This window comes from Rhizoctonia solani, chromosome 6 (assembly GCF_016906535.1).
Source record: "Rhizoctonia solani chromosome 6, complete sequence".
Lineage (NCBI taxonomy): Eukaryota > Fungi > Basidiomycota > Agaricomycetes > Cantharellales > Ceratobasidiaceae > Rhizoctonia > Rhizoctonia solani.
Window position 1 is genome coordinate 87,707 of NC_057375.1, and position 26,467 is coordinate 114,173.

A 26,467-nucleotide genomic window follows, 5' to 3' on the forward strand; every position below is an offset into this window, starting at 1 on the left:
TGGAGTATTCCTCCTAACGCTCGGTTGGTTGTCTGCGACCATGCGTCTCTCTCTTCTCTCGACTGCGAGCGTGTTCACCGGCCTTGCAATTGCTCAATCCAATGCAGACTTGTCTCAAAAGTGGGCGACTGTTCGAGTATTATTGATGAGCTCAACTCAGCTATGCTCTTTATAGATATGTCCCTTCGCCAGGTTCGCCCGGATTCTACGCCGGAAACTCGAGTGCGGCTGTGACGTTGGACCAACACTCACTTCTCCTCGACGGCAAGCGGATCATGGTTTTTAGGTATGTTTTTCTTCCTTCCCTATTTGGCCTGTGCTCATTTCGGTACACAGCGGGGAGTTTCACCCATGGAGACTGCCCTCCATCCCCCTCTGGCGTGATGTTCTCGAGAAATTCAAGGTGTGTGCACTTGAACTAATTTTCCCGTGGACCACCCGACCAATAAGCTCCTCAATCTCTAGGCTGGGGGATTTAACGCAGTCTCCATTTATCTTCACTGGGGAATCACTGAAGGAAAGCCTGGCGTATTGAACTTTGAGGGCCACCGCTCAGTTACCAAATTCTTGGACATCGCCAAGGACGTCGGAATCCTTGTCATCGTCCGTCCGGGACCGTAAGTATCGTGTTGCACTTCTCGACTAAAACTCATGCCTGTCTTTTAGGTATATCAACGCAGAAACCTCTGGAGGTGGATTCCCAGGATGGCTTACCAACTTTAAGGACGCCGCTCGCTCTAACGGAACAGATTTCACTGCTGCTTGGAAGCCGTACATCCGCGCGGTCTCTAGATTCACTGCACCGTATCAATATCCCGCAGGTCCAGTAATCTTGGTTCAGAGCGAAAACGAATTCAGCATGAGTGACCCGACTGTGAGTGATTCCTGCTGAGATTGTCTATAAATACTCATTCGTTTATGTTTGAGAAGAACAAGGTCACATATGGTCATACCGATCACATGAAATGGATTATGGAAGAAATGAGGTCGAACGGAATCACAAAAGTTCCAATGTATGTCCTATTCTCCCTCGCTCATTTGCTAACACTCACAACAGCACTGCGTAGCATCCACAATGACTACCGCTCTGGTGGACAATTTGCTTCAGGCCCTGCCAAAGTCGATCTTTATGCATGGGATGGATACCCGCTTGGGTTTGATTGTTCACATCCGGATGTGTGAGTTTAGTTCCCTCTATAATCCCACTATTATTTTCTCTTGTCATCTTCTCGAGGCTTGGTTGAGGAGCGCTGTGCTCTGTCTTCTTACTGTGTTGGCTCCCCTCCAGTCACTTCCTGTTTGTCGGAATACTAATCTCTAATCGCTAGCTGGAAGGAAGTCGACTCGGCCCTTGATGCGAACCATCAAAAGTGGAATCCTGCCGAGCCACTGTATCTAGCTGGTAAGTCTACATTTCCGTGTGTCGGTCGGGCAACTCTGATAGGTTTTCATGGATTTTCATTGTGTGATCTGATATGCTGTGTCTGGTGATTGATTAATCGCTTCGGGCTAATCATCCCGCCTTTTCCGCTCATCCAAATGGTCTCTGGATCACGGTATTTCAATTGGCCGGGTGTCAACAGAGTACCAAGGTGGCGCCTTCGATCCATGGAATGGACCTGGCTATGGTGCATGCTATAACCTCATAAACGAGCAGGTATGTGCCTCCGTCTTTTTCATTCCATCTCCAGTGTTTGGTCGCTTGATCTTTATTCCCTCTCTCATTCTTCACATCCCCACCCCCCGAAACTGTGGTGGCTGATTTATAAGTAGTTCGCGAACGTCTTTTACAAGAACAGCTATGCTGCCGGAACGTACCTCCAAAACCTCTACATGACCTATGGGGGCACCAACTGGGGCAACTTGGCCACTCCTACCGTTTATACTTCATACGATTACGGCGCTGTGAGTCAACACATCTCGTAATATAATAATACAGGGGTTGATAATTTGAATAGGCTATTTCTGAGGATCGCTCCCTCACAATCAAATATCATGAACTGAAACTCCAAGGGCTATTCCTACACGCCACACCTCACTATCATCTCGCTGGTCGCATCTCTACCGGCACCTCTCTTTCTAATTCCAACCAGATTTTCACTACCCACCTTGCAACACTTAAAAATCAAAACCTCTACATTGTTCGTCAAACGACAAACACCAACACGGCGCGCGTCGAGTTCGATTTGAAGGTCAACACTACTAAAGGCGAGGTTACGCTGAAGAACGTCGCATTGAATGGAAGGGAAAGTAAGATTATCGTCAGCGAGTATCCGTTTGGGAGTAGCGTACTTGGATACACTTCTGCCGAGGTGGGCTTCCAAGCGAGCCTACAGGGGTTAGATACTAATCTTGCATACAGGTTGCAACATGGGCTACTATTGATGGAACAGATCACATTGTTCTTTACACCTCGAACCAGACCACCGCGACTGCGCTTTACACCAACGCTACCTCGGCTACATCTTCTTCATCCAGCATCACTACGACTGTTTCTGACGGTACTGCACTGATCTCGGGATCTCCCTCTTCGTCCGGCCTCACGCGCGTCACAGTTGGGAAGTCTAGTATTTGGGTGGCGGACAAGTCCTGGCTCGCTCCTCGGATATGGCAGCCTCGTGTGAGCGGCACGTCCGGGAATGGGCGTTATGATCTCAGCCCTCGTACCGGTAGTGTGCTTGTTTTTGGACCTTACCTGGTTCGAAATGCTGCAATCAAGGGCTCAACGCTGACCATTACTGGTGATTTGGAATCCGGTTCTACTACCGAACTTGAAATCCTTGCACCCTCTTCAGTGAAGTCTGTTACTTTTAATGGTAAATCCGTCAAAGTATCCAAGACACCCCTCGGGACTCTCAAAGGATCGATTGAAACCAAGAATTTGACACCTAAGTTACCGAGCCTCAAGTCATTGCAGTGGAAATGCACGGACTCATTGCCCGAGGTTGCGGTTAAATTCGATGATTCAAAGTGGGTTGTTGCCACTAAGAATTCGACTGCTCGCCCTCCCGAGTTCCAGCCGCTCGGCGGAAAGACTATGTTGTATGCTGACGAGTATGGATTCCATGCGGGTGTGTCAGATTACCATGATGTTGATACGTATTAATTTCTTTTATAGGTAACATATTGTATCGCGGCAAGTTCGAAAGTAATGCTACCGGGGTTAGGCTCTCAGTACAAGGGTGTGTTTTTACAACCGCGAAAGAAAATGTTTTTCTGACGTCTCTCAAGAGGTTATAACTTTGGCTTCTCTGCCTTTCTCAATGGCGTCTTCCTTGGTTCAGGCCAAGGTCGTTCCGGTTCTGATCCAGCAGGTGGGATTGATCTTGTCAATGCGACATACACCTTCCCCGTGGGATCGGTCGGAAAGGAGAACGTTATCACTGTAGTGGTTGACAACATGGGCTTGGACGAGGATTGGAACTCGCGTGATGAGTTCAAGGTCAGTTGACCCCAGTATGCGACAAAGTGGTTGTTAAAATCCATATCCGTTAGGCTCCTCGTGGAATTCGTGGCTATGAGCTTCTCGGAGGCGGAGACTTCTCGTCTTGGAAACTTATAGGCAATGTCGATGGGGAAGATACTAAGGATATTATTCGTGGCCCTTTGAACCAAGGTGGTCTCTATGTAGAACGCATTGGCGCGATCTACCCTAACTACTCCACCACCTCCTGGAACACGACTAGTTGTTCGCCCTTCAATGGTATCAGCAAAGCGGGAATAACGGCATACAAAACCAAGTTCTCATTAGATATCGATGAAGATACTGATGTACCGGTGGCTTTCAAGTTTGAACGTACTCCAACCAGCAACTACCGTGTGATGCTGTATGTGAACGGCTGGCAATTCGGGCGTTTCACGAGCAATTTCGGGCCTCAGACGGTGTACCCTGTGAGTCGATTTACATCAATTGTGTACTCCTTTATGCTAAATGTATGCAGATTCCCGAGGGCGTTCTTAACCATCGAGGAGAAAACGATATTTTGTTAACTCTCTGGTCACTTGGTGCGTTTCCTTATGCTATTTATCTGTGGTGTATTTACCCGTATTACAGACGCTTTGGGTGCCAAAATAGCGAATGTCGAATTGGCCCCAACAATCGTCCTGGCTTCCAGCAAGGAGATAGTACGAGGGCTTGCCGCGTAAACGGATGAAGGCAGAAGAAAAATCATGTATCACAGCATAAATCCACTAATTCAAATGAATATCTTCATAATGTTTCATCCGAACCCCAATATTCTTCATTAGTGTTTTCAATCCGTCAGACAGTTGAGCGCTGTATGACGAAACTTAAATAAACCAAAGGCGCATCCGCCCCATGAATCGCCTATGGCATGTATGCATGGGCAGACTTCCTTGTTATTGATTCCAGTAATGACCAGGAGCAACAGGCCCGATTCGTCAATACCCCGGCCTGGTAGCTCAGCGCATGGAGCGAATAAGTAGTTAACGGGATCAGTTGTTGGTGCATTTCTTATGTATATTACTATGTTAATTAAAGATGCGAAAATCCCCTAAGGAGCAACCTTGTAGTTTTGGTCAGAAACCTACTAGAATTCCGCGTGTATTGTCGGGACTTCTGCGCCTGGCCCAACAATCAGTCTAAATCGTACTAAAAATGATCTACGTAATTGTCCGGGTCAAAATTTCCAGATGTCCACATACAAACGTTCGCTTGCAATGGACCCTAACCAAGCAACAGAACGCAGAATTTGGAGGGGATTACAGACAACATCATGTAGGCCCGGAATTTTGCCAGAACAAATAAGCGAAATGAGCAGATAAAACACGTATTATATATACTAGACACCTTAGGCGGGAGTGAATTTAAAATTTACTTAGCCTAGTTGAGTACAATACTGAAGGTGTAGAATGTCTAATTCTACTCGAGGGAATATCTGTCCGGTGCGGCACAGTATGCCAATTTTTGAAATGGAGTTTGCTGGTTGGGGAAGAGAAAACGAGCAGTGAAGTTTCAAATTTCACTCCAGCCTAAGGTGTCTACTGAGCCAAGTTTCAATTATCGTGGACAAGCAACATGGCCCACCAGGTAGATCGGGAACTTTGATGTAAATTTGCAAATACCCCCCAATAATACCTATAGATTGATTCGGAGTAGGTTGGACGGACGGCTGGCTGTCTTGGCTCTGCTCTACGGGGCCCCAAAAACCCTTGAGCTATTTGGAGTAGGGACTAAAATGGGAGCGGGTTTCCGGGGTCTACCCGTGGGAGCGCCCGTGGTAAGCAACCGGGGCAGCAAGCTACCCACGGGCCGAACTTCAAATAGGTGGCATGGATAACTGGTCAGAGTTCAGTTATCCCGGGTGCTCTACGGGCCCCGACATTTATATCATAACGTATTTTATATCGAATATATGCGCAGTACCCTCGACGTATGGTGTCCACAACTTGTTTTTGGACGTTTTTTTTTGCGGAAATTAAGCTGGAATATAAAACAGGTACATACTTAGACGGAACAAGCATACCCACTTCAGCTTTGAGCATACTTGTTGATCTTCCCGATCCTATTGCGGCGTGGTGGTAATATCTATACACAGCGCCATTCATCAAGCTCCAACGGCCCAGTACAGCCAGATATTGATTCAATTTATTCCTACTTTGAGACCCCGATTGTATCCTCTGACGTTCTGCGTGAGTATTGGGGGGGGGGGTAATTCCATATTGGAATTCTCGATTCAATTCGCGCCCCTGTCTTGCACGTATGGCGCTTGATTACTTTACTACTCTCGGTAAGTCAATCTGAGCACTACGAGATGTGTATACTTACATCTCTTATTGTTACTAGTATCCTCTGTTGACGCTGAGCGATTTCTCTCTAGCGGGCGATTAATGATAAACTGCATACAGCACCAGATGTCCTCTGGGATATTTCAGTCTCAGATGGCTATTGGCTCATGGTTCTGTACTCCCCTCCTGCCCCATTTGAGCAGTGTTGCATCGATTGTAAAGGCCCATATGTAAATATACGTTTATAATGTTTAATTTCTATTCTTGGTAGCATTAAACGGCTGGCCGGGCTCTACCCATCAAAAACCATGCCCGTCCAAGCACCCGATTACATGGTGGCTCTGTACCCGGAATGTTCCAGGTGTGACCGTTTTAGTCCCTAATCTGGAGTACTGTGCTCCGGTTTTGGTAACCTTCTCGTTGAGACCCGACGGGTCCGGATTGCTCGGCGAGCACTTGGGACCACTCCACGAGCACTTCCGAGCGCCACACCGAACGCTCCGGAGTGCTCGCCGACAATGGCGAGTCCCGGAGCGTTCCCGAGATTTTCGGGGCCCCGTGGAGATGGGAGACCATCATTGACGGCTTACCATTCATTGCAATTGGATATCATCAGTTTCGGTTTTGTGACAGCTTCGAATTCGAAGGGATGCTGTTCATTGATAGGGTCCACCTTTTGCTTGAAACAAAGCCTTTAAGGCTGTCAGAGAGGGAAGGCCCATGCCTCTTCAGAGAATGATTTATAAGGCAGCCTAAAAAACTGACTTGGTAATTACATTCCGTCTGCCTCTCACTCTCTATATTTGTTGTGGCTGTTTCGACCCACTCTCCTTACTATTCTTGCGGCTTTGATAATCGTGCTAACACTAGTATGAGTGTTTTGTCCTTTTCAGGTGAGTAATACTCTGGACTTACGCAACGGTGGATGGCTCGCAAGGAATTTACGCGAACAAAACAGGAAGGCATAATATTTGTTTTAGCCCATGGGGTAATCTCATCATTCCTCTTCTTCGAGCGGCTGCCATATCCAGTACGATTGCAACCGTGATCGCTTCATCCAACAGTAAGACGGATACCATTACTTGTTCGCTTAGCTGATCGATCATCGCCACTTTCTGTATTAGCCGTTCGGGACGAGTATCAGTCCTGGCCTCCGGACCCCTTTAATCCTTCTAGTCCTTCTCCAACTTCGGTCCGCCCCGATCGTCCCCGTATCATCGCTCCAGCATACAAATGGGAGGTGCTTCCCTCTATTATTCAAACAAACCCCTACCTTCACAAGTGGAACAATACCATCTTCGGCGACGCACAAAAATACTACGATCAGCCGGTAAAATCATACTTTGTGGATGGAGGAAACGGCGTTCTTGATATCGCTCGCGAGATCAAGATGCGCGTCAAAGCTTGGGCGTATGTCTACCGTATAACCAAAGACACCAAGTGGGTAGATCGGACTTGGATAGAGCTTCAGGTATGCTCAAGACACAGATCCTTAAGCTTCCTGCACTCATGTTTCACCATTCCATACTACTAGAACGCGGCCGGTAATGGTACTTCGCCATTTGGTGATCCTGGAAATAATTGGTACACCGCTCACTTCCTCGATGTCGCCGAGTTTACCAGCGCATTCGCTATCGGCTACGACTGGATGTACGACGCTTGGAATCCTCACCAGCGCGATAGTATCATGTGGTCTATTATAAACCTGGGTCTTCAGTGGGGTGTAAAGTCTTACAATGATCAGAACTCCCACTGGAATTTCGGCTGGTGGCAAAATGTCAACGGGAATTGGAACTGCGTATGCAACGCCGGACTAACGCTTGGTGCGCTAGCTGTTATTGGCGACGACCCAACAGGCACCGCCGAAACGATGCTTAGCTTGACTGTCCCTAACTCCAAGAAAAATTGTGTGCTCGCTCCTTCGTCCGATGGTACTTGGTCCGAAACTCCCAATTATTGGTATTTTGGTACCACCGCTCACTCTGAAATGTCGTCTGCTCTTCTGACTGCCACTGGTAATACATATGACCTGGTTGACCCGAAGTTTGCCATGACCGCCCTTTACCACATGCATGTCTCCGCCCCCACAGGTCAATTCGACTATGGGGACACAGGCCCAAACAAGTTCAGCACCACCGCTAATTCGATGATGTTTTACGGCTCCTATTTCAAAGAACCTCGCTATCTTCTGTTTCAACGCGACCGCGTTGATGTTGGTGAACCCTGGTCAATGTTCTGGTATGATCCATCCGTTCGTGGTGCATTCTGGAACGACATGCCCTTCGATCATTATTTTGACGACGATCTCGATCAATGGGCGGCCATGCGCAGCAATTGGGCCGACAGTCACGCCCTGTATGTTGCAATGAAGGCAGGAAAACATGTTGGCCATCAGACGCATGGTGATCTCGACGCCGGTACCTTTGTCCTCGATGCAATGGGTCAGCGATGGGCTGGTGAGCTCGGAAACGGCGATTATCTTTCGGAAGGCTATTTCTCAAGTGAGGGTCAAGATAGTCACCGTTGGCTTTACTATCGTAAGCGGACCGAGGGCCAGAATACTCTGGTGGTTAATAACGACAACCAGAATGTCTGGGCCCAGCCTACTGTTAAGTATGACTCTACGGGCGACAGACAGGGTTTGGATTATGACTATATTCCTGGCACCAACTCCACCGCGTTTTTTGTTACAGACCTAACAGGAACTTATAACGGACAGTACGTTGCCTTTTAATTCAAGTAGTACCCAGTTTAATTTTTTTCCAGACGTATCAAGCGTGGTGTGCGTCTGATAAACGGGCGAAAGCAAGTTCTTCTTCAGGACGATCTCTTGGACGTGACTCAATCAGTCGAATGGCGTATGCATACGAACGCAACCATAGCAATCGAAAACGGTGGACAAACTGCTATGCTTACCCTCGGTGGTCAAACAATGCAAGTTCAACTACTTAACCCCGGGGCCGGAGTAGGCTTCTCGATCAAAGATGCTGTCCGAGCGCCTACCGACCCGGCTTTGCCTCCCAATCAAGCCGATCAACCTAACCCTGGGGTAAAGGTTTTATGCGTGTCCCTTGCTCCAGGCAAAACCCAGAGCCTACAGGTCTTATTCAGTCCCCAATGGCCGGGCATGTCAGTTTCAGATCTCAGGCTTCCCCCACACGTCCATTTGGATGACTGGTCGTTGACGAGTCATAACTAGATGCTCTGGGACTTGCTGGCTTCACACGTATAGTCATACTTATGTACAAAATACCTAAGCTAATTGATACATAATATAAGTCCAGTTAGAAGTTTTGTACGCAAATAGCCATAGGCGTGAACCTGAATTTTGGCCGCGCCTTGGCGTAAGTCAGACTCGTTATCTCCGCGTGGTGCGGAAAATCTCGGGGGCGCTCCGGGACTCGCCATTGTCGGCGAGCACCCCGGAGAGTTCGGTGTGGCGCTCGGAAGTGCTCGCGGAGTGGTCCCAAGTGCTCGCCGAGCAATCCGGACCCGTCGGGTCGCAATGAGAAGGTTACCAAAGACGGAGTACTCCAGAGCACTCAAGGGGTTTTGAGACCTCCGTAGAGATACATTTATTGTTGTTTCAGATTCCTTGCTTTTTGTTTGCTACTTCACCAACTTTGCGGACCCAATTACAAATTTCACCCTACTGCTATGCTGACAATATTAAGTTATGACATATATTCATCCCCCCCCCCGCCAAGCCCCTCTTCCGCATACAGTGACACCAGCTACCACACAACCCGACTCGTGGTTGGACCTCCCCGGTCCGGGCCATACTAACCGCCTTGAGGCTACGGGGCTCTTCAATCTATCCAAATGTAAGGACTCTACTTATTGGATGTATATAGACTTAACACGCGACTTCGTCGCGTTGAATAACAAGCCGTAATACACTCGATTTATGTGGCTAAAAGTAAAGACACGGGGAAAGATAAGAGCCACCCCGGGACCTTGTAAAGTGCCCGGGTACAATATATATCACTATGGCGTGATAAGATCTTGAAAATCAGTGTATCAGTAAAAGACATCGTCTTTCAGTATAATTTGGCCTGAAAACTACAACGTCAGTATGCTTTCCTCAGTATGAATCAGACTAAGGGAGAATTGATATTCAAATTTAGCACATATTGGCCTTGATTTCAGTTCAATTCCTACTTAAATACAAATTCTTATTTTCAGTATTTTAACCTTGTACAGTGTATATGCGTGAACACAATAAGCCAACTTAACCTATGCTTTGGTCGATATAAGTACTGTGTGGGTTCTGGACGCGGTACAAGAGGGGGAGCCCGTGGCCGCTCAAGACTGCGACCGTCCAGATCAAACGCTTGAACTGGCAGAGAATCGCAGATGCATCGATTTATTAGGAATGAATGTATAAGACGGGTAATGAATAAATAAGATAAACGTTCAATACACAGCAGGAATTGAGGGATGGTGGGTTGGTACTGAAAAACGAGAGGACAGTGTAGAAATACGAATACGATTTTGGTATAAAAGTAGTAGATTAGAATACAAGTAAAGACTGAGTTAATACAAGAGTGGGATGAGATGAGTATTCGGGGTTTGAACAAGGCCCTTTTATACTCTACAGGTATGACTTACGCATACGCTTGCGCGCACTGTGCATACATAGGGTGAGTCACCCACTTGACTCGATTACAGAACATTCCACCACATTCTATTACATTCCACGTCTTTCTACAGACAGGCTAAGTCCTCACGCCAATACGAGATCGCAGCACGGAGTGATGTCTGGCCCACTCACGTGGCCGCGACCCCCGCCCTCGATCAAGTATCGCATGTGATGCCTCCGCGCGCTGCAGCTCACATGTCCACAATGAGAGTACATAGTTGGCAATCAAATGAGGTCCAGACATGGGTCGGGAGGTAGAGTGGTATACGAGCATAACGTAACAGTAACACTCATAATGAGAATCAACGTACGATTGTTGCGAACCCTTACACCAGACCATGGTCGCACTATCCAGATCCTCGTAAATTATTAATGGTAGAGATTGAGGGGTCCTTCCTTATATAAGTACTTTACTGTACCCAGTGGCAATGATTGTGCACCCGTACTATTTAGAGCCGAGACACAATAAAGCATCTAATTAATCTAAGCAGCAAACTGTGAGCATCGCAGCTTCCGGCTTATCCCACGTCCCAATTTGCAGATGTCCAACTAAGGCAGCATACATCAGTATAGCTTAATGATGGATACACCGTTAATCTGGCGTGCTGCAAATATGCGGAAAGAATGCATATGATAGCATACAAGGGTCAAGAAATCCAATATCTACAGTTCATATAGCAAGGATCCAACAATCGTAATTAGTGTTCAGATAGCCGTATACGGAACTTCCAGCGGTCCGTCGCGCCCACGTCCCCACCCCTATTCGCACTTCAGCGGCTTGTTGATGATATGGAAAACCCCGTTCGAAGTGATGACGTCGCCTCGAAGAACGATCGACTTGTGCTTGGAGTCGCCACAACTGACATAGCTGACGTCATTCTCGTATGAAAAATGGAGTAACTTGCCCGACTTGGCTCTTGCCTCGGGAGTTGTGGTGAATAAAGTAGAGTAAATGATCTTGTCAAATATCATATGACTCTCCAGAAGACAGTAAAGTCCATCCTTCGAAAGTTTGTCGATATTAAAATCTTCGTCCACCGGGACAAATCCCTATTCGATACGCATACATTTGGTTAGAATTCAACTCCTATTAATACCAAAGAGGGACACACCGTAAGCCTACTGCGAGTGTTCCATACATCATCAAGACCAGTCTTCTTAAGCCCATTAGAAAACTTAGAGAATCCATTAGGAGCAGTTTTGATGAGTGGCTGAGAAAGTAGGTTAGATGAAGGACCAGGTAGATCAGTCATCTCGTCAATCGGCAATACAATGATCTGCTTGTACGAAAATTCGCCAACAACTCTCGAGTTCCCGACTGGGCGTCCAATTAGTATTGTTCTACCGTTGTTGCGCTTCTTCCTACTGAGATCATAGGACTGGTCGACGGTCTACATAGGAGATATAGGTAGATAAGATTGCAATACACAATTCAGGAAAAGGTCCTACAGTGACTTGGAAATTGTCAAGATTTGATTGGCGTTTGGTGGCACTGGTGGCGCCTTGGCGCGGGAATGTATTTGGAACGTTTGAACGAGATTCGGCGGCTCGACGAGTGAGCGAACTACCTGTGCTCCGGAAGTTGTTGTTAATGTTTCCCCAAAGCGTGTTGTATTTGATCTCATCCGGTTCAATACAAGGGTTTTTGGGATCAAATGCCTAAAATTATGCATTAATGACAGTAACAAGAAAAGGGGGTTGGTGGAGCATATGAACGGAGATGCGACATACACTATTTATCGGAGCCAAGACCGTGAGGTCTCCACCGTTTTTAAGTACATCGACAATTGATTTTCCTTTGTCTGTCTTAGAAATCTTGTCGTAGTTGTCGGCCAAGATGGTGAGGTTATTCTTCCTGAGCTCCTCGAGCCACCCACAGAAGAAATCATCTTGCTCCCGAGCTACAATAGATGCGGCCTTGACCAGGCTGAAAGCAGCGAGCAAAGTTGGTACAATCTGAGCGAGGAACAGCATGGTGGAGGGTAAGGCAAGTGAAAGAGCTCGCTGACCCAAAAATGACGGATGGGCTGCCCTTTTTATAGTTCTTAGACGGATGCAGCACAGACGCTGGTGCTAAGTGGGGACAATGATATATGTCTGCTGAAAAGCTTTGGATGAAGCGATTGTCGGTGGGCGGAAGCATAGACGCCCTTTGCTGAAAATCACATATAATCAGAATCAATTAGATCAACTCAACCTCGTCAAGTATGTGGTCCACCCATACGAGCGCTGAAGTTCGTCATAACTTGTGACGTACAAGTGGAAGTGTGGCGTGAACGCCGCCGAAAGCATGGCTGTCCCTCTAAGTGCTAACGCTGGAATCAGCTAGGCTTTTCGCGTTAATGAGCTAGAATAATACGATTCACGAGGTAGAATAAGTGCTCCAAGGGCACGATATCCGAACTAGTAAGGTGCTCGCGATCGAGCGCTAATACGAAGCTTTGGCACGCGTCTACTTGCTGATGACACGGCGCATTATATCAACGGGTTGATCAGATCCCTCCAATCCCAGGCGGGCATTTTTCGAATGATGTTTAGTTCGTTGAGCCTCAATTGCCTCGTATTCCAACGGCACTAAAATCCCACTCGGTGGAGCCGAGGGAAATTTCAGAACCTGACCAGCACCAAAGCTCGGCAGCCTGGGCCTGGCCACACTATTTATGAGGGAAATATAGGTAAAGAAGACGAAACGGTGCGGAGAAAAGGCATGGTTCGAGAAATTCGGAAGATGCCAAAAAGATTGAACTTGATCAAACCAAACGCGATAAAGCTAAGCTTCAACTAATGTGATATGGTCTTCGAGATCTAAGTGTAAAAGCTCCTACCGCATTGATATATGAGAACATCTGGAAGTCTGATTGGTCAACCAGCTTGTTGATGGAGATAATGGTCATTTATTTGTTGCCAACCTAACGTCGAGTTTCTGAAAAGAGCCAGATGATCGATCGTCATGCGCATTCCCGAGCACGTGTGCGCGCCAATTCGGCCAACTGCTTTAGCGCCTCCCACATTCCCTCTCTGATCTCTACGGGAACCCGAAAAACTCCGGAGCGCTCACTCGCTCGTAAAGGTGAGCGGGCACTTTGGAGCACTTCGGATCCGGTTGGATCCAAACGAACAGGTCCCCAAAACCTGATCACTCTGGAGCACTCCGGGGATTTTCGGGTCCCCGTAGAGATCGGCCTATCTGCAGTACATATGCTGCGTTCTTAAGAGTAGTATCCGTCCACCCATAAAAAAGGGACTATTCTGAATCCTGTATTGTAACTATATCCTATGATATTTCGAAGCCCCAAACCCGCGAGGTCATTTTCACTCTATTCAACCTGTCACGATACAATCTCATCTGCCGTTGGAGTCGCAGCATTCGCTTGCACCAGCCTCGTTGTTACTTCATGGCGGCTTGCTCTTCCGGATTACCAATAGGATTTTCGGTATTGCGACAATGGGTGCTCGTCCTTCCAGAGTAAGAATCTAGTACTGAATCAGGCTAAAGAAGCACTGGTTCATTGAACCGTCACACCATGATATAAAAGCTCCGAACTATAACACGTGTATATACAGCAAAAGTGTTTATTCCGGATCCAGGCGGGCCGGCATCTTGCACAAGGTATTGGTTGTAAGGGTTTCTCTGTCAAACTGCTGGACCGCGTCGGCGTTCAGGACGAGCTGATTATTGGAAACTTGAATGGATCATTACGGAGATAAGTACCTCTCTATTAGCGGGAGGATGAATAACCAATCTCCTAATCCAAATTGAACAAGAGGAACAGTCTCTGCATTCAATTCATTCCTATTTATCGAACGACAAGGATTAGTTTCCGTCGGATATTTAACCGAGTGCCTGCTTTTGTGTTCAGCCAAAACTGGGCCAAATGTTATATTACTGAGTTGTGAGCAGAATGCGACATCTATTCTTCAGTTGCAATAGTCCAGTACAAAAGAGCGGAAATGTACTGGTTCACAGATCGGTTCAGGACTGACAGTAGCTGCACTAGCCAAATTTGTTTATTGCAATAATTTAGTACAGCTACTGTCAGTCCTGAACTGATCTGTGGACCAGTACATTTTGTACCTGACTAGGACAAGGTCCAGAATGAGGGGGTCGAAAAAGACTCCCCAAATAGCCCCGCGCCTCAATTGTAAGAAAGCAGCTTTTGAACATCTGATTGATCAAAAGCCCTATCGTAGTAAAGTAGATAGATCGAGCTAAGGAGCACTCAGGTTCGAGCCCCGAAGCAGAGATTTCCCAAAGTATTTAACGCCCCAGGCGCTAGTAAAATGATATGGCAGGCAGCGCCTGGAGTACACGTGGAACTCTAGGCCTGAAAAGGTATGCGTGTCGGAACGCATTTACTTGGCAGGCGTTGACGACGCCTTCGGATCCTCCTTGACTCCTCGTGTACCTTTGATATCACTTTATCCTATTAATTCGTGGTTCACTAAGGGCTGACGAGACTTTACTCTCAAAGCGTGCCTTTTAGCACCTCTGGGAATTGACTCATCTGTCTCACCATGTTTCGACTTGAATATAGTCTGAGTCACCCTCATCCCAAGGGCCGTTTATTTTTCTTCGCGACTCTCGTCATATTTCTGCTCTCTTTGCCGGTCATAGTAATTGTGAATAGTGAGCGACCTTTCATCTTGCAAGATGCTTATCCAGGGGATAACATGCGTTTTAGTCGTCACCCTAGGCTCTGAGTTGGTTCCATCTCTGCAACCAAACTTTGAGTCTAATTCACGTTTGGATAACTGGTGGGACGCGCACCGCCTACCGCCTCTATTGCGTCCAAAACCCGCACGATGCGAGCCCAAAGATTTGGGTAGAGGTGATACGTTTCGACTCACGCCATCGCTGTTCGACTACACTGTCTTGAGCACATGGAATGCATCCAAGCCGGTTGGAGCTGACGGGGTACGGGTGCAAGAACGTGTCGAATATCGAGGACAACATTTCAGTAGCTGCTATGCGAACACCGCTCGCTTTGAATACAGTCTAGTTGAGCAAACGCAGACGGTTAATGTATGTGGTTGAATGTGTATGTCTTTGTTTGAAGGACTCACAAAAGCATGTTTTCAACAGGTCGGTGTAGAATGCCCTGGAAATCAAACCGTTGATTATCCGATATATGTGTCAATGCAAACTAACATGGTATTCGCCGTGGAGCTCAACAAAGACTTCGTTGGGCAGTACTATGGTTCCATTCGAGGAATTGACTCCATCAACGAAACAAGTTCGACAGATTATCGAAAACAGGTCCTAGCAGCGATTCAAGCGATTGCGACCGACTCTTTGGCCATTATGAGCAAAAATCATCTCTCAAGTCCTGCCTTGAGTATGAGATTAAGCTTCAACGTAGATCCAGATACGGCTGAGCCCATACCCAGCACGTCAGCATTAACATACGTGAATGGAACTTATGCTGCAACATTTCCCTCTGAGGCATTCATTTACACGAACACTATTTACAACCTGGTAAACACTGCCATCAGCGCGGTCAACCTAGACCTCCTGAATAATAAAACTCTGAATATTTTCAAGAACGCAACGTTTTTCCATTCTCGTATGGTGAAAAACCCTCCACCACCCCCTATCAACTCCTCTAATTGGGCAGAAGGTTTCCAGACCTTTTACTACGGAAATCTCGCTCCTGGATATCAAACATGGGCAGAAATGCTCCTCGATGGAAAACCTGTCTCCCTGGGGAATCCGACGGGGCTACCGGAGCAGTCAGCTATGGTCGTGACTTACCTCTGCCCGGCCTACAAGGTCAAACCGACCAACTCATTATTGTCATCTGTATTCGTTGGCTCTGCGACAATGACGCTTTCAGTGTGGGGTGTCTGGATGCTCATAACTAGTTTCGTGGCCAAGAGAATTTCACCACCACGTGAGTGTATTCGCTAATTTAAGCGATAAACAGCTACTGATTACAGAGAATCATAGGCGTCCAATGCGTATGCGAAATATGCGAAAAGCAGAAGGAGGTTGGGATCGCAGAGAACGACAAACAAGTGGAAGAAGCAAAAGTAAGGGGGCCCAAGACTGGTCTCCTTAGGAGATTTAAGGCACTAGCAGGAATTGGGGAGAAATCAGTGCCCTCTTCAACCTCTGGAAGAGACGAAGAGTGAGAGGCATCGGTTAGCATTTACAAAGCATTGATCTAACTTGTTTCATTAATACAGAACCGTGCCAAATGACCATCAAGCATCCAACGAAGATAGCAAGATCGAGCCCCCGAAGCACATAAAGCATCTCTCTGAATACAGCACCCTCTCAAAAGGAGAGTAGTGCTACTTCTGAAATGTTTCATTATCTTTCAATGATGTCTCGGGGTTTTGAATATGTTGTGCGAATGGAGTACATGTGCATTTATCCAATTGTCTAGAGTGCTGACGTTCAGTCGCAAGGTTCGTCACGATTTGAGCCACGAAATAAATACGAGGTTGTTAGTATTAGATCTTGATAGCGGGTCCGGGTTAACATATGCATTGCGGTGATAGAAATGCCTTCGAACATGGCGTATACGCATTCGATCCATTTTATAATTACGCAGGCACTTACTCCTCCAGAGTGAATAGCATTATTGGGACCATTTACGTCCGATTAGATCGCATTTCGCCCATAGCGACGGCAATCGAGGCCTCAGTATGGGTAATAAGTATAGATATTACTGAGATTCCTGTTGGGGTTCGAAACCGCCATATGGTACACAATCGCCACACAGCCACTGATTGCGTGCATAAGCGCTAGGAATCATTATTCCGTTGGTGGTGATCGTCACGAATTCATGTAGTAAGCACAACAAAGGATATGACATAGAGCATACGACACAATACATAGGTAGTGAGGTGAATTCCTTCCCACTCATCGGCCACCCTTCCCGCCTTTCATTTGTTGCTTTGATACCTTGGGAGCCGTAGCAGGGGTGCGCGCAGCAGGCTGTAAACACATGATTAGCATCAATACACTGAACAAACAAGAAACGTACCTTGACCTTAGTTTTCGCATCCTCTTTCTTCTTCTTGTCTGCCTTGGCCTTTGCAATTGCATCCGCGCGGGCCTTTTCCCTCTCTGCCGCAGACTGGTTGCGCTTAGCCTGGATGGCAGCCAAATCAGCACCAACAATTCCACGCTGATGCTTCACGGTCTTGCGCGACCGCTTCTTGACCGTCTCCTCGGCAAGACCCTAAAACGAATCTTCAGTAAAGTGATCGGCGAGCAGGCAGACAAGGTCTTGCCTTCTTGTGCATACGTCTGTATACAATCGTCCATGCGATCTTACGGGGGTTCTTGCGTTGCAAGAAAAGGGAAGACGACTTGGATGTCGAAAAGCGGAATACCTGAGTAAATCATACATGAGTCAATCCCAAGTGGTGTCTATCAAGCAGGATATCGAACCTTGGAGTCACCACGGACATAGAGCTTGCCCTTGGACGGGTAGATCTTGCGACCCGAGAAGGAGTCGATCTCGACTTTCTACTCGAAGTTCGTGCGTTAGCTACTATCCACGAACTAAAGCCAAGGCTCACCATCTAATCAAACGCAAAATCGGAAAATAAATCAGCATCCATCTGGCCAAAAACAATTCATCCACCCATCCCCAACTGTCCTCGATTCCTTCACCCATCCTTCAACAACAACCCATAATCCGCTCCCCGAGTTGCATATTTTCCCTCTATACTCACTTTTGTTTAGGTCTTGAGGGCGGTTGTCGGTCGATTAGTTGATGTCAGTCGTCGGAAATCTCGACACGGATCCAAACCGGATCAACCGTGGCTGTGCAGAGACCAGCCTGGAATCTGTACCCCCGACTTGATGTCCTGTGTATTAACTGAACTGATCGGTTTATAGGAAGTTCATCACATGAGGAGCCATAAGAAAATAATCTAGAAGCCATCGATGGGTAGCTTGATTCATCTTTTGTTACAATTCAGGGGGTGGGGACGCAGCGCACGGTGAACCTCAAAAGTACGAAAATCCGCATGAAGTATAGATTTTGCTTGACATCGGCACCTAAAATCGCAAAATCGGCACCTCGATGGTACACAAGGGTGAGTTAAGGATGCGGATTGGTGTAAATACTGGTCTAATTCTGCCAGCACTCCGCATATAATCGGCGATTTTTTTACATGCAGAAAATCCGCACTTCTCGGGTCCACCGTGGCGGCCACACATTCATTTTCATCCTGTCTGAATAATTAATCAACCTCTTCCGACGAGCGAAATAATTCCTATTCCAGTCGGAAGTTGATGTTAGTGAATTCTTCCACAGATGAAGCTCGGAGCTTAGCAAATTATCTCTCTTAGTTCTCGAGACGGTTTCAAGTGTAATTTTAGTACTCAGTGACCTTGCGATACTTTTCAAACCTTTGCCCACGCATGGATTTAGCAAACTAACCTCGTCGACCAGATATCAAGGAATGACCGTTGGTGGGACTCTCTGCGTTCGATCTTTCTCGACAGGAATAATTGATCTCTAACCATTCGGCTACGAGTAACAATACATTTGACCCGGCACCACGGTAATATATGAGTACCGGCTTGTCTCTTGGATGGCTAGCTCATTCTCCATCCATTGATATTTTCGCACAGATGCCTTGGAATCTACTGGACGCTTTTCATTAGGGACCAAACCGGTCAAACCGGCCAGTCACGCGAATAGTACCATGGGTGGTGCACGTTTACGGTACCTAAACGGAACACAACCACAGATAGAACGGGTAACGGTACGGTCATGGTCAGAACAGGAACATGACCCGGATACCTGTTTGTAGATACAAGACTCATTAAATAAGCTTCTCTAAATATGAACTGCATACAAAGCATTGAGCAGAAGCAGCATTTTGTACCTGGCACCTACTTTCATCTAGCATTGAATTTTGAGGGGATGTTTGATGCTGCAGATGATTAAGTAAATGCAGTTCATGTAAAAAAGTGTACTTGAGATCATCAGATGTAGCTAGTTGTTCCATACAGTGAAATACTTAGTTAAATGCAGGCCAAAGGGACCAACCTACATAATACAGTAGCAGAATAATTAAAAAGGAGCATGGTGTCCTGGACACAGTCACATGACCAGTACAAGTGGTTGCATGCTGGCCCAAGCCCAAATTTGGGGGGTAGCAGGTGTAATCATGGGTTGTCAGCAGAGGAATAATAGGGCTCTATGGCTTAGTGGTCAAGCTGGTTCAATTCTGGCTAGTTCTATTTTCCTCTGTTTATGACAATAATGTCTTCTATGTTGGACTACTTTCAAAGGTAAAAAGGGATAAAAAACAGACCTTTGAAAATTGCCCACCCCCAGTCACCTGTTGCAACTGCACTGTAAGTTGGGCTACTTGCTAGTGGGTAGGTGCTTGTGGCTGTACCAATACAAACACTGTTTATGTAATCTACATTCTAGGCTATACTACTGAGGCTACAATGCTTAGGGTGTCCTACTACTATCTACTGATTGACAAGGGGGCCTTAGGCCTGGGAGGTGTGATGAGTCTACTGAGGGGGATAAGTGATACAACTACTGGTGTTCCAGCTACTTAGCTGGACTTCTGAAGACCTGTCTTGTGATGAGAGATGAGGTAAAATTGACTTGGGGTTTCCAAGCAATTTTCCTGCTGTATGAATAAGAAAGGCACTATCTACATGGTGGTCTGTGCACATGAGAAAGGAAGAGTACATTTAAAATGAGAAGCATACTGTGGGCTGCGCAGAAGCATGGATTTCTCCTAAGCGCCCTTGGCATGGCATCTTGGCATAAGAAGCACCAAGATCACATGATTGAAAAACATAAGATAATTGTCTTAGACACACTTGATACCAGGGAATTTATTCCTATTTTCTCAATTTTAAACAAAGGCAAACGGACAACATTTTTGATCACGTGACTTCGGCGCTTATATCATACGCTAAGCGCCAAGCCACGTCCCCATCCGCGCTTACCTCAGCACACGTAGCCACCTCCACCTGATGACATCACTATGACACGTCAGTGACACGTATGCATGAGTAAGGCCGACTGCGGAGCGGGGTTCTTATTTGATACAGTATTTGATATGTTGCTTTTGTAATTAGCTAGCTTGTAGAATATATAAGGAGGCCAACTGACCATGGTAACACCCAGGTCAATTACCTCTTGTTGCATCCCACACTGTACAAGGGCCTTACAGCCCAGTAAGCTACTTAGTTACACGCCTTAAGCGTTGTTCTCGCTGTACATACATAGCTTGCCGCCGCCTTACAGCGCGTGGTCATCATAGTTAGCTAGTCCGTTGTCGTAGGGTACCTCACCGCCGCCTTAAGCGGTTCACTGTATTAGTCACACGGCCACAAGCGCCTGCGCCCTTGACGTCCTTACAGACGTCTAGGACACTAGGTAATCGACCTTACGTCGGTTGCAAACCGTTCTGCACCCCACCTACTCAGATCCAACAAACAAGAGAGCCTCCTGTACTAGTACGAGGGAAATCAGGTGATCGGACTCGCCTTTTGCTGTTAATAATCAAACCAGCGTCGGTCCCACCTAGTACCAAATTACTACAAGGCAGACAGGTCTTAATCGTCCGCATACCCCCGGTCACTGCACCCTCTACCTGCGACCTTAGACAGTCGATCCACCCGCTTGCAGAAAAACCTGCTCCACATCACGCCCGGTCACGGCTGTTGATTGGTTGAAAGGACTGTCCAACGCTAGGTTGGTTGAGACAAAGGTTTAGCGTTCGAGTAGTAAAGCAAACTATAAGTCCTGATACAGGCACCCTTGGCTACATAGCCCCCACTCTCCCCACGTCGCCCATCATTACCTCCCGCACTCCCTCTTGTGCTTCCTCCCGCGCCTCCCAGCGCACCGCTTCCCACACAGGCCGTTCCTACCCCCATGAAATGGCAACCCGCTCCCGGAGCACCGCTCGTCCCCTGTCCCCTCTTGATCAAGGAGAGTTGGGACCCGCTATTTTGGCAACCGCCGATGAGCCAACAAGCCTTGAACCCAAGGTCTATGGGGAAGTCTCCCTCAGCCGCGCAATCTCCCTCCTCCTGGGATTGCAAAACCAAATCCTCCGGCTTGAGCGGGAACTCGAGGAACAAAAAGAAGCAACAAAGGAAGCCCAAGACTGGATGGGAGCAGTCAACCAAACCCTCACTTGCGTTGAGGCTAGGGGTGGAGCCCCGCACACACCAGAAGACCAGAAACCCCCGGCAGTTGAGGCCACGCCCAGGCCCTTACCAAAAACCAACCCTCTTCCAGCGCCTAGTGCGCCCCTCATCACCTGGGCCAACCCTACCAAAGCTCCCCCCGCCTTCGCCCAGCCTACTCCAGTCCGGGCTGCCCAAAGAAGCTATACTCCCCCTCCACCTTTGCCTATCCGACTCCGTTCCCCCCAAGTCCCACAACCAGCGGCCCCTGTAGCCGCTTATCAAGCCCCAGTTAAGGTGGACCACCCTGACGCCTATACGGGGAAGATAGGGAATGAAGCCCGCCAGTGGCTCACACAAATGCTGGCATGGGTACGTCTAAACCAACGGATGTTCCCCACGGATCAGGAGGTCCTATCATTCCTCCTGATGAACATGAAGGACGTAGCAGGTGCCTGGGCTCACCCCCACCTCGATCAACTTGGGTCCCACAGGGCCCTTATCCAAACAGTTGACAAATTCAGGACGGAATTCTTGGCTGCATTTGGAAACCCGGATGCTACGCGAGCCGCCAAGCGGCAAATTACACAACTTACTCAGACAGGAACCTGTGCTGAGTATATCACAAAGTTTAGGACCATCGCCATGGACCTAGACTGGAACAACGCCGCCCTTCGTGGGCAATTTGCACAAGGCCTCCACTGGGAGGTCAGCCGCCTCATAGCCACCCAAGAGCGGCGCCCTACAACACTCCTTGAGCTGCAGAATGCGGCTCTGGTCATCAACAACGCCCTCCGTGAGGAACGTACCAGCCACCCGCCTAAGGGTAATAAGTCTGGAAGCTCTTCCACCCCCAACAGGGGGGCGAGTACCGGCCAACAGGCCACGAGACCAGGGCGCCTCTCCAGCGATCCCAATTTTGTCTCTGAGGAGGAACAAAACCGCCGCCGGGCTGAAGGCCTATGCATCAAGTGCGGCAAATCAGGGCACAAGTTTGCGGAATGCCGCACTGGCTGGAAAGCCACACCCAAGGAGGAAGGTGTCAAGAAGGAAGCCGCCAAGATTGGCAAAGAATCTGGGCCCAAATTGGGAAAAGATTAAGGGTACCTGCCGCCGCGCGCAAGGACCCCAAGGACTCTGGCTCATGTATCGAAATCTGTAATATATCCAGTAGTAAAATGTCACCACTATTCACCATTTTGATCAGACCAGAGAAAAAAGCGGAACCACTAGAAGTCCTGATAGATTCAGGCGCCACCTCATCTTTCCTCCACCCCTGCACCGCGGAACTACTTTGCCTCCCACTCATTGATCTTCCTACGCCCCGTACCGTTACTATGCTTGATGGGTCGAGCCCCCAGGCAGGCAAAATCTGGAAGAAGGCAATCCTGACCTTCTCCTTTGATGGCAAGAAAATGACAGAAACCTTCCTTATATGTAACACAGGTTCTCACGCTGCTATCTTGGGATTGAAATGGTTGGATGCCCACAACCCAGAAATTGATTGGAACATGCGCACCCTTACCTTCCCTCATTCACCACCAGAACACGTGGCCATTGCCAAAGAAGAGGAAGCTGACAAAAACCCCCTTGAAGGAGTACCCCCAGAATACCATCAGTACGCCAAGGTATTTGGGGAGGAAGAATTCAACAAGCTTCCCCCACACCGGCATTACGACATTGGGATTGAACTCACGGAGGAGGGCCCCCTTAACTCCCCCCTCTATAGTATGACTGATGCCGAGTCCGCTACGCTCAAGGACTGGCTCAGGGACAAACTCAAAGCTGGGAAAATTTGCCCCAGCAAGTCATCCATTAGCTCCCCCGTCATGTTTGTTCCCAAAAAAGATGGTTCCCGCCGCTTGGTTGTTGACTACCGTCGTCTCAACAACCGGACTAAGAAGAACGTCTACCCGCTACCCCGTCCTGACGACCTTATGGCCCAACTCTGCGGCGCTAAGGTATTCACCAAACTGGACCTAAGATGGGGTTACAACAACGTCCGTGTCAAAGAAGGTGACAAATGGAAAACCGCCTTCCAAACCAAGTACGGCCTTTACGAGTCCCTGGTAATGACTTTTGGTTTAACAAATGCCCCCGCTGCCTTCCAGCACTTCATGAACGAACTGTTCAAGGACTTATTGGATGTATGCGTCATCATCTACCTTGATGACATCCTCATTTACTCTAAGGATGACGCTTCTCACACCCAGCATGTCCATGAAGTCTTACAACGCCTTATGGAAAATCAACTATTCTGTAAGGCCTTGAAGTGCACCTTCCACGTGACATCTGTGGAATACCTGGGGATTATAGTCTCGGATATAGGCTTTAGTCTGGATAAGCTCAAAATCCAGGCTGTCCAAGAATGGCCTATTCCTACCAAAGTCAAAGAGGTTCAGTCGTTCCTGGGATTTGCCAACTTCCTCCGTCAATTTGTTGCCAACTTCAGCCACATGGCTAGGCCGTTACACAACCTAGTCAAGAAGGACACTCCTTGGAAATGGGAAACAAAGGAACAAGAAGCTTTCCAAGGGTTGAAGGACGCAATTACCAATGCCCCTGTACTCTGCCACGCGGACCCTACCAAACCCTACTTCTTAGAAACAGACGCCTCAGGAGCTGCACTGGGGTCCATACTGAGTCAACGCCAAGAAGACGGCCGATTACACCCACTCGGTTTCCTGTCAGAATTGTTTAAAGGAGCGGAGCAAAACTACAATATGCATGACAAAGAGCTACTAGCAATCATCCGCTCTTTTGAGTACTGGCGCATCTTTCTGGAAGGAACCCTGCATCCTATCACCGTGTTCACCGACCATAGGAACTTGGAATACTGGAAGGAATCTAGGACATTCAACCGCCGCCACGCACGTTGGCATCTCCTCCTGGCAGGCTACAACTTCCAAATTGTATATAGACCCGGGAAACAGTCAGGGAAGCCGGACGCCTTATCACGACAATCAGACCATGCCAATATCCCACCGGAACCCCAGTCCATGCTACCAGAAACCACATTTGCCAACGTCGCCTTGGTAACCCCTGAGAAGGAGCTACAGCGCCAGATTGAGGTATCCCTTGATCAGGATGAATCACTGGAGGAGATCCTCCAATTCCTCCAGAACAAATCCAGGGCGCCCCCTTCCATCAAACGGGCGTTCAAGGACTACAAAATGGAAGCTGGCCTGTTGTTCTACCAGGGAAGGATTGTGGTACCAGATGTTGGGACCTTGCGGACAGACCTCCTACGCATCTACCATGATAGCCCCTTGTCAGGACACCCAGGGAGACAAAGAACCCTGGAACTAATCTCACGCGTCTACTATTGGCCGGGTATCCGGGCCGACACTTATTGGCATGTAGACTCCTGCGAGACCTGCCAGCGGATAAGGAAACCAAAATACTCCTCAATTCCACCTCAGCCTCTAGAACTCCCATCACGCCCGTGGCAACATGTGTCATACGACATGATAGTGGATCTGCCCAAAGACGGAAGTAACAACTCTATCCTGGTTATTGTGGATAGCTTTACCAAATACGTAATCCTGGTAGAGTGTTCCAAAAAGCTGAAAGCCCCGGAGCTAGCGGACCTATTCCTGCGCCATGTATGGAAACGCTACGGCATGCCCAAGAAGACAGTATCAGACCGCGGACGGGTTTTCAATAACAAATTCCTGAAGGCCCTGTACCAACGCCTGGGAATAGACCCCCACTTCTCTTTGGCCTACCATCCTCAAAGTGACGGGCAGACGGAACGCGTGAATCCCACGATTGAACACTTCTTACGGGCCTACTCAGGGGTAAACCAGAAAGACTGGGTCAAGTGGTTACCAATGGCGGAATTTGCCTACAACAACGCGGTACATAGCTCAACAGGCAAATCCCCTTTTAAGGCACTATACGGTTGGGAACCTTCCTTAACCCCGAGTAACGTCCCAACGGACATCCCTGAGGCAGACAATCTAGCAACCCAGATAGAAGCACAATGGCGGGAAATAGAAGCGGCACTCCGGCAATCAAAGATGCGTATGGTGGCCGGAGAAGTGGGAGAACCCCTTGAGTTTGAAATTGGAGAAGAAGCCTGGCTAGACGCCAAAAACGTGAAGCTAAAGACCCTGAGTCCCAAGCTAACTGAACAACGCCTAGGCCCCTTCAAAGTAACCAAGAGAATCTCCGACAGAGCATATCGCCTAGAACTTCCGCCAACCATGAGAATCCACAATGTTTTCTACGTAGGACTGCTGTCAAAAGTCAAGAGGGACAAAAAGCGCAACTTTGAGAACCGGCCTCCACCTGTCACCGTGGATGGAGAAGAAGAATACGAGGTCAAAGGGATCACAGACATGGAAGAAAGGAACGGGAAGTGGTTTTTTAGGGTAAAATGGAAAGGCTACGGATCAGAGGAGAATACCTGGGAACCAAGGGAGAACCTCAAAAACGCCGAAAAAATCCTAGAAAAATTTGAAAAAGAAATGAAAAAGAAGGCCCTTGGCGCTGCCAAGGCCCTTAGAGGGGGGGCAGTGTCTTAGACACACTTGATACCAGGGAATTTATTCCTATTTTCTCGATTTTAAACGAAGGCAAACGGACAACATTTTCGATCACGTGACTTCGGCGCTTATATCATACGCTAAGCGCCGAGCCACGTCCCCATCCGCGCTTACCTCAGCACACGTAGCCACCTCCACCTGATGACATCACTATGACACGTCAGTGACACGTATGCATGAGTAAGGCCAACTGCGGAGCGGGGTTCTTATTTGATACAGTATTTGATATGTTGCTTTTGTAATTAGCTAGCTTGTAGAATATATAAGGAGGCCAACTGACCATGGTAACACCCAGGTCGATTACCTCTTGTTGCATCCCACACTGTACGAGGGCCTTACAGCCCAGTAAGCTACTTAGTTACACGCCTTAAGCGTTGTTCTTGCTGTACATAC

General features: G+C 47.9%; 7 protein-coding genes across 7 annotated transcripts; 5 read left to right on the top strand and 2 right to left on the bottom strand.

Annotated features, from left to right (window-relative positions):
- Positions 1-40: 40 nt before the first annotated feature.
- Positions 41-4,146, top strand: RhiXN_05514 (glycoside hydrolase family 35 protein; the record flags this gene model as incomplete). The annotated part of the gene is made up of 17 exons (XM_043325330.1): positions 41-120; positions 176-286; positions 337-403; positions 466-617; positions 667-874; positions 931-1,013; positions 1,068-1,178; positions 1,329-1,402; positions 1,584-1,657; positions 1,774-1,905; positions 1,959-2,312; positions 2,363-3,071; positions 3,119-3,182; positions 3,232-3,442; positions 3,496-3,891; positions 3,942-4,005; positions 4,055-4,146. The coding sequence occupies 17 exons, from the start codon at positions 41-43 to the stop codon at positions 4,144-4,146; spliced, it is 2,982 nt and encodes a 993-aa protein (XP_043180762.1).
- Positions 4,147-6,619: 2,473 nt separating this feature from the next.
- Positions 6,620-8,947, top strand: RhiXN_05515 (heparinase II/III family protein; the record flags this gene model as incomplete). The annotated part of the gene is made up of 5 exons (XM_043325331.1): positions 6,620-6,641; positions 6,707-6,811; positions 6,873-7,219; positions 7,283-8,466; positions 8,515-8,947. The coding sequence occupies 5 exons, from the start codon at positions 6,620-6,622 to the stop codon at positions 8,945-8,947; spliced, it is 2,091 nt and encodes a 696-aa protein (XP_043180763.1).
- Positions 8,948-11,149: 2,202 nt separating this feature from the next.
- On the bottom strand, positions 11,150-12,364 carry RhiXN_05516 (Fasciclin domain-containing protein; the record flags this gene model as incomplete). The annotated part of the gene is made up of 4 exons (XM_043325332.1): positions 11,150-11,440; positions 11,503-11,781; positions 11,840-12,049; positions 12,122-12,364. 4 exons carry the CDS (start codon positions 12,362-12,364, stop codon positions 11,150-11,152), a joined length of 1,023 nt encoding a protein of 340 aa, XP_043180764.1.
- Positions 12,365-14,905: 2,541 nt separating this feature from the next.
- RhiXN_05517 (uncharacterized protein) lies at positions 14,906-16,682 on the top strand (the record flags this gene model as incomplete). The annotated part of the gene is made up of 5 exons (XM_043325333.1): positions 14,906-15,017; positions 15,073-15,413; positions 15,474-16,281; positions 16,338-16,518; positions 16,577-16,682. The coding sequence occupies 5 exons, from the start codon at positions 14,906-14,908 to the stop codon at positions 16,680-16,682; spliced, it is 1,548 nt and encodes a 515-aa protein (XP_043180765.1).
- Positions 16,683-17,258: 576 nt separating this feature from the next.
- On the bottom strand, positions 17,259-17,926 carry RhiXN_05518 (ribosomal protein L24e; the record flags this gene model as incomplete). The annotated part of the gene is made up of 5 exons (XM_043325334.1): positions 17,259-17,333; positions 17,383-17,580; positions 17,657-17,734; positions 17,793-17,870; positions 17,924-17,926. The coding sequence occupies 5 exons, from the start codon at positions 17,924-17,926 to the stop codon at positions 17,259-17,261; spliced, it is 432 nt and encodes a 143-aa protein (XP_043180766.1).
- A 3,346-nt stretch (positions 17,927-21,272) lies between these two features.
- RhiXN_05519 (Retrotransposon gag protein) lies at positions 21,273-22,625 on the top strand (the record flags this gene model as incomplete). Its single annotated transcript, XM_043325335.1, has 1 exon — positions 21,273-22,625. The coding sequence occupies one exon, from the start codon at positions 21,273-21,275 to the stop codon at positions 22,623-22,625; it is 1,353 nt and encodes a 450-aa protein (XP_043180767.1).
- A 77-nt stretch (positions 22,626-22,702) lies between these two features.
- RhiXN_05520 (Retrotransposable element Tf2 protein) lies at positions 22,703-26,053 on the top strand (the record flags this gene model as incomplete). The annotated part of the gene is made up of 1 exon (XM_043325336.1): positions 22,703-26,053. The coding sequence occupies one exon, from the start codon at positions 22,703-22,705 to the stop codon at positions 26,051-26,053; it is 3,351 nt and encodes a 1,116-aa protein (XP_043180768.1).
- Between the last annotated feature and the right edge of the window lie 414 nt (positions 26,054-26,467).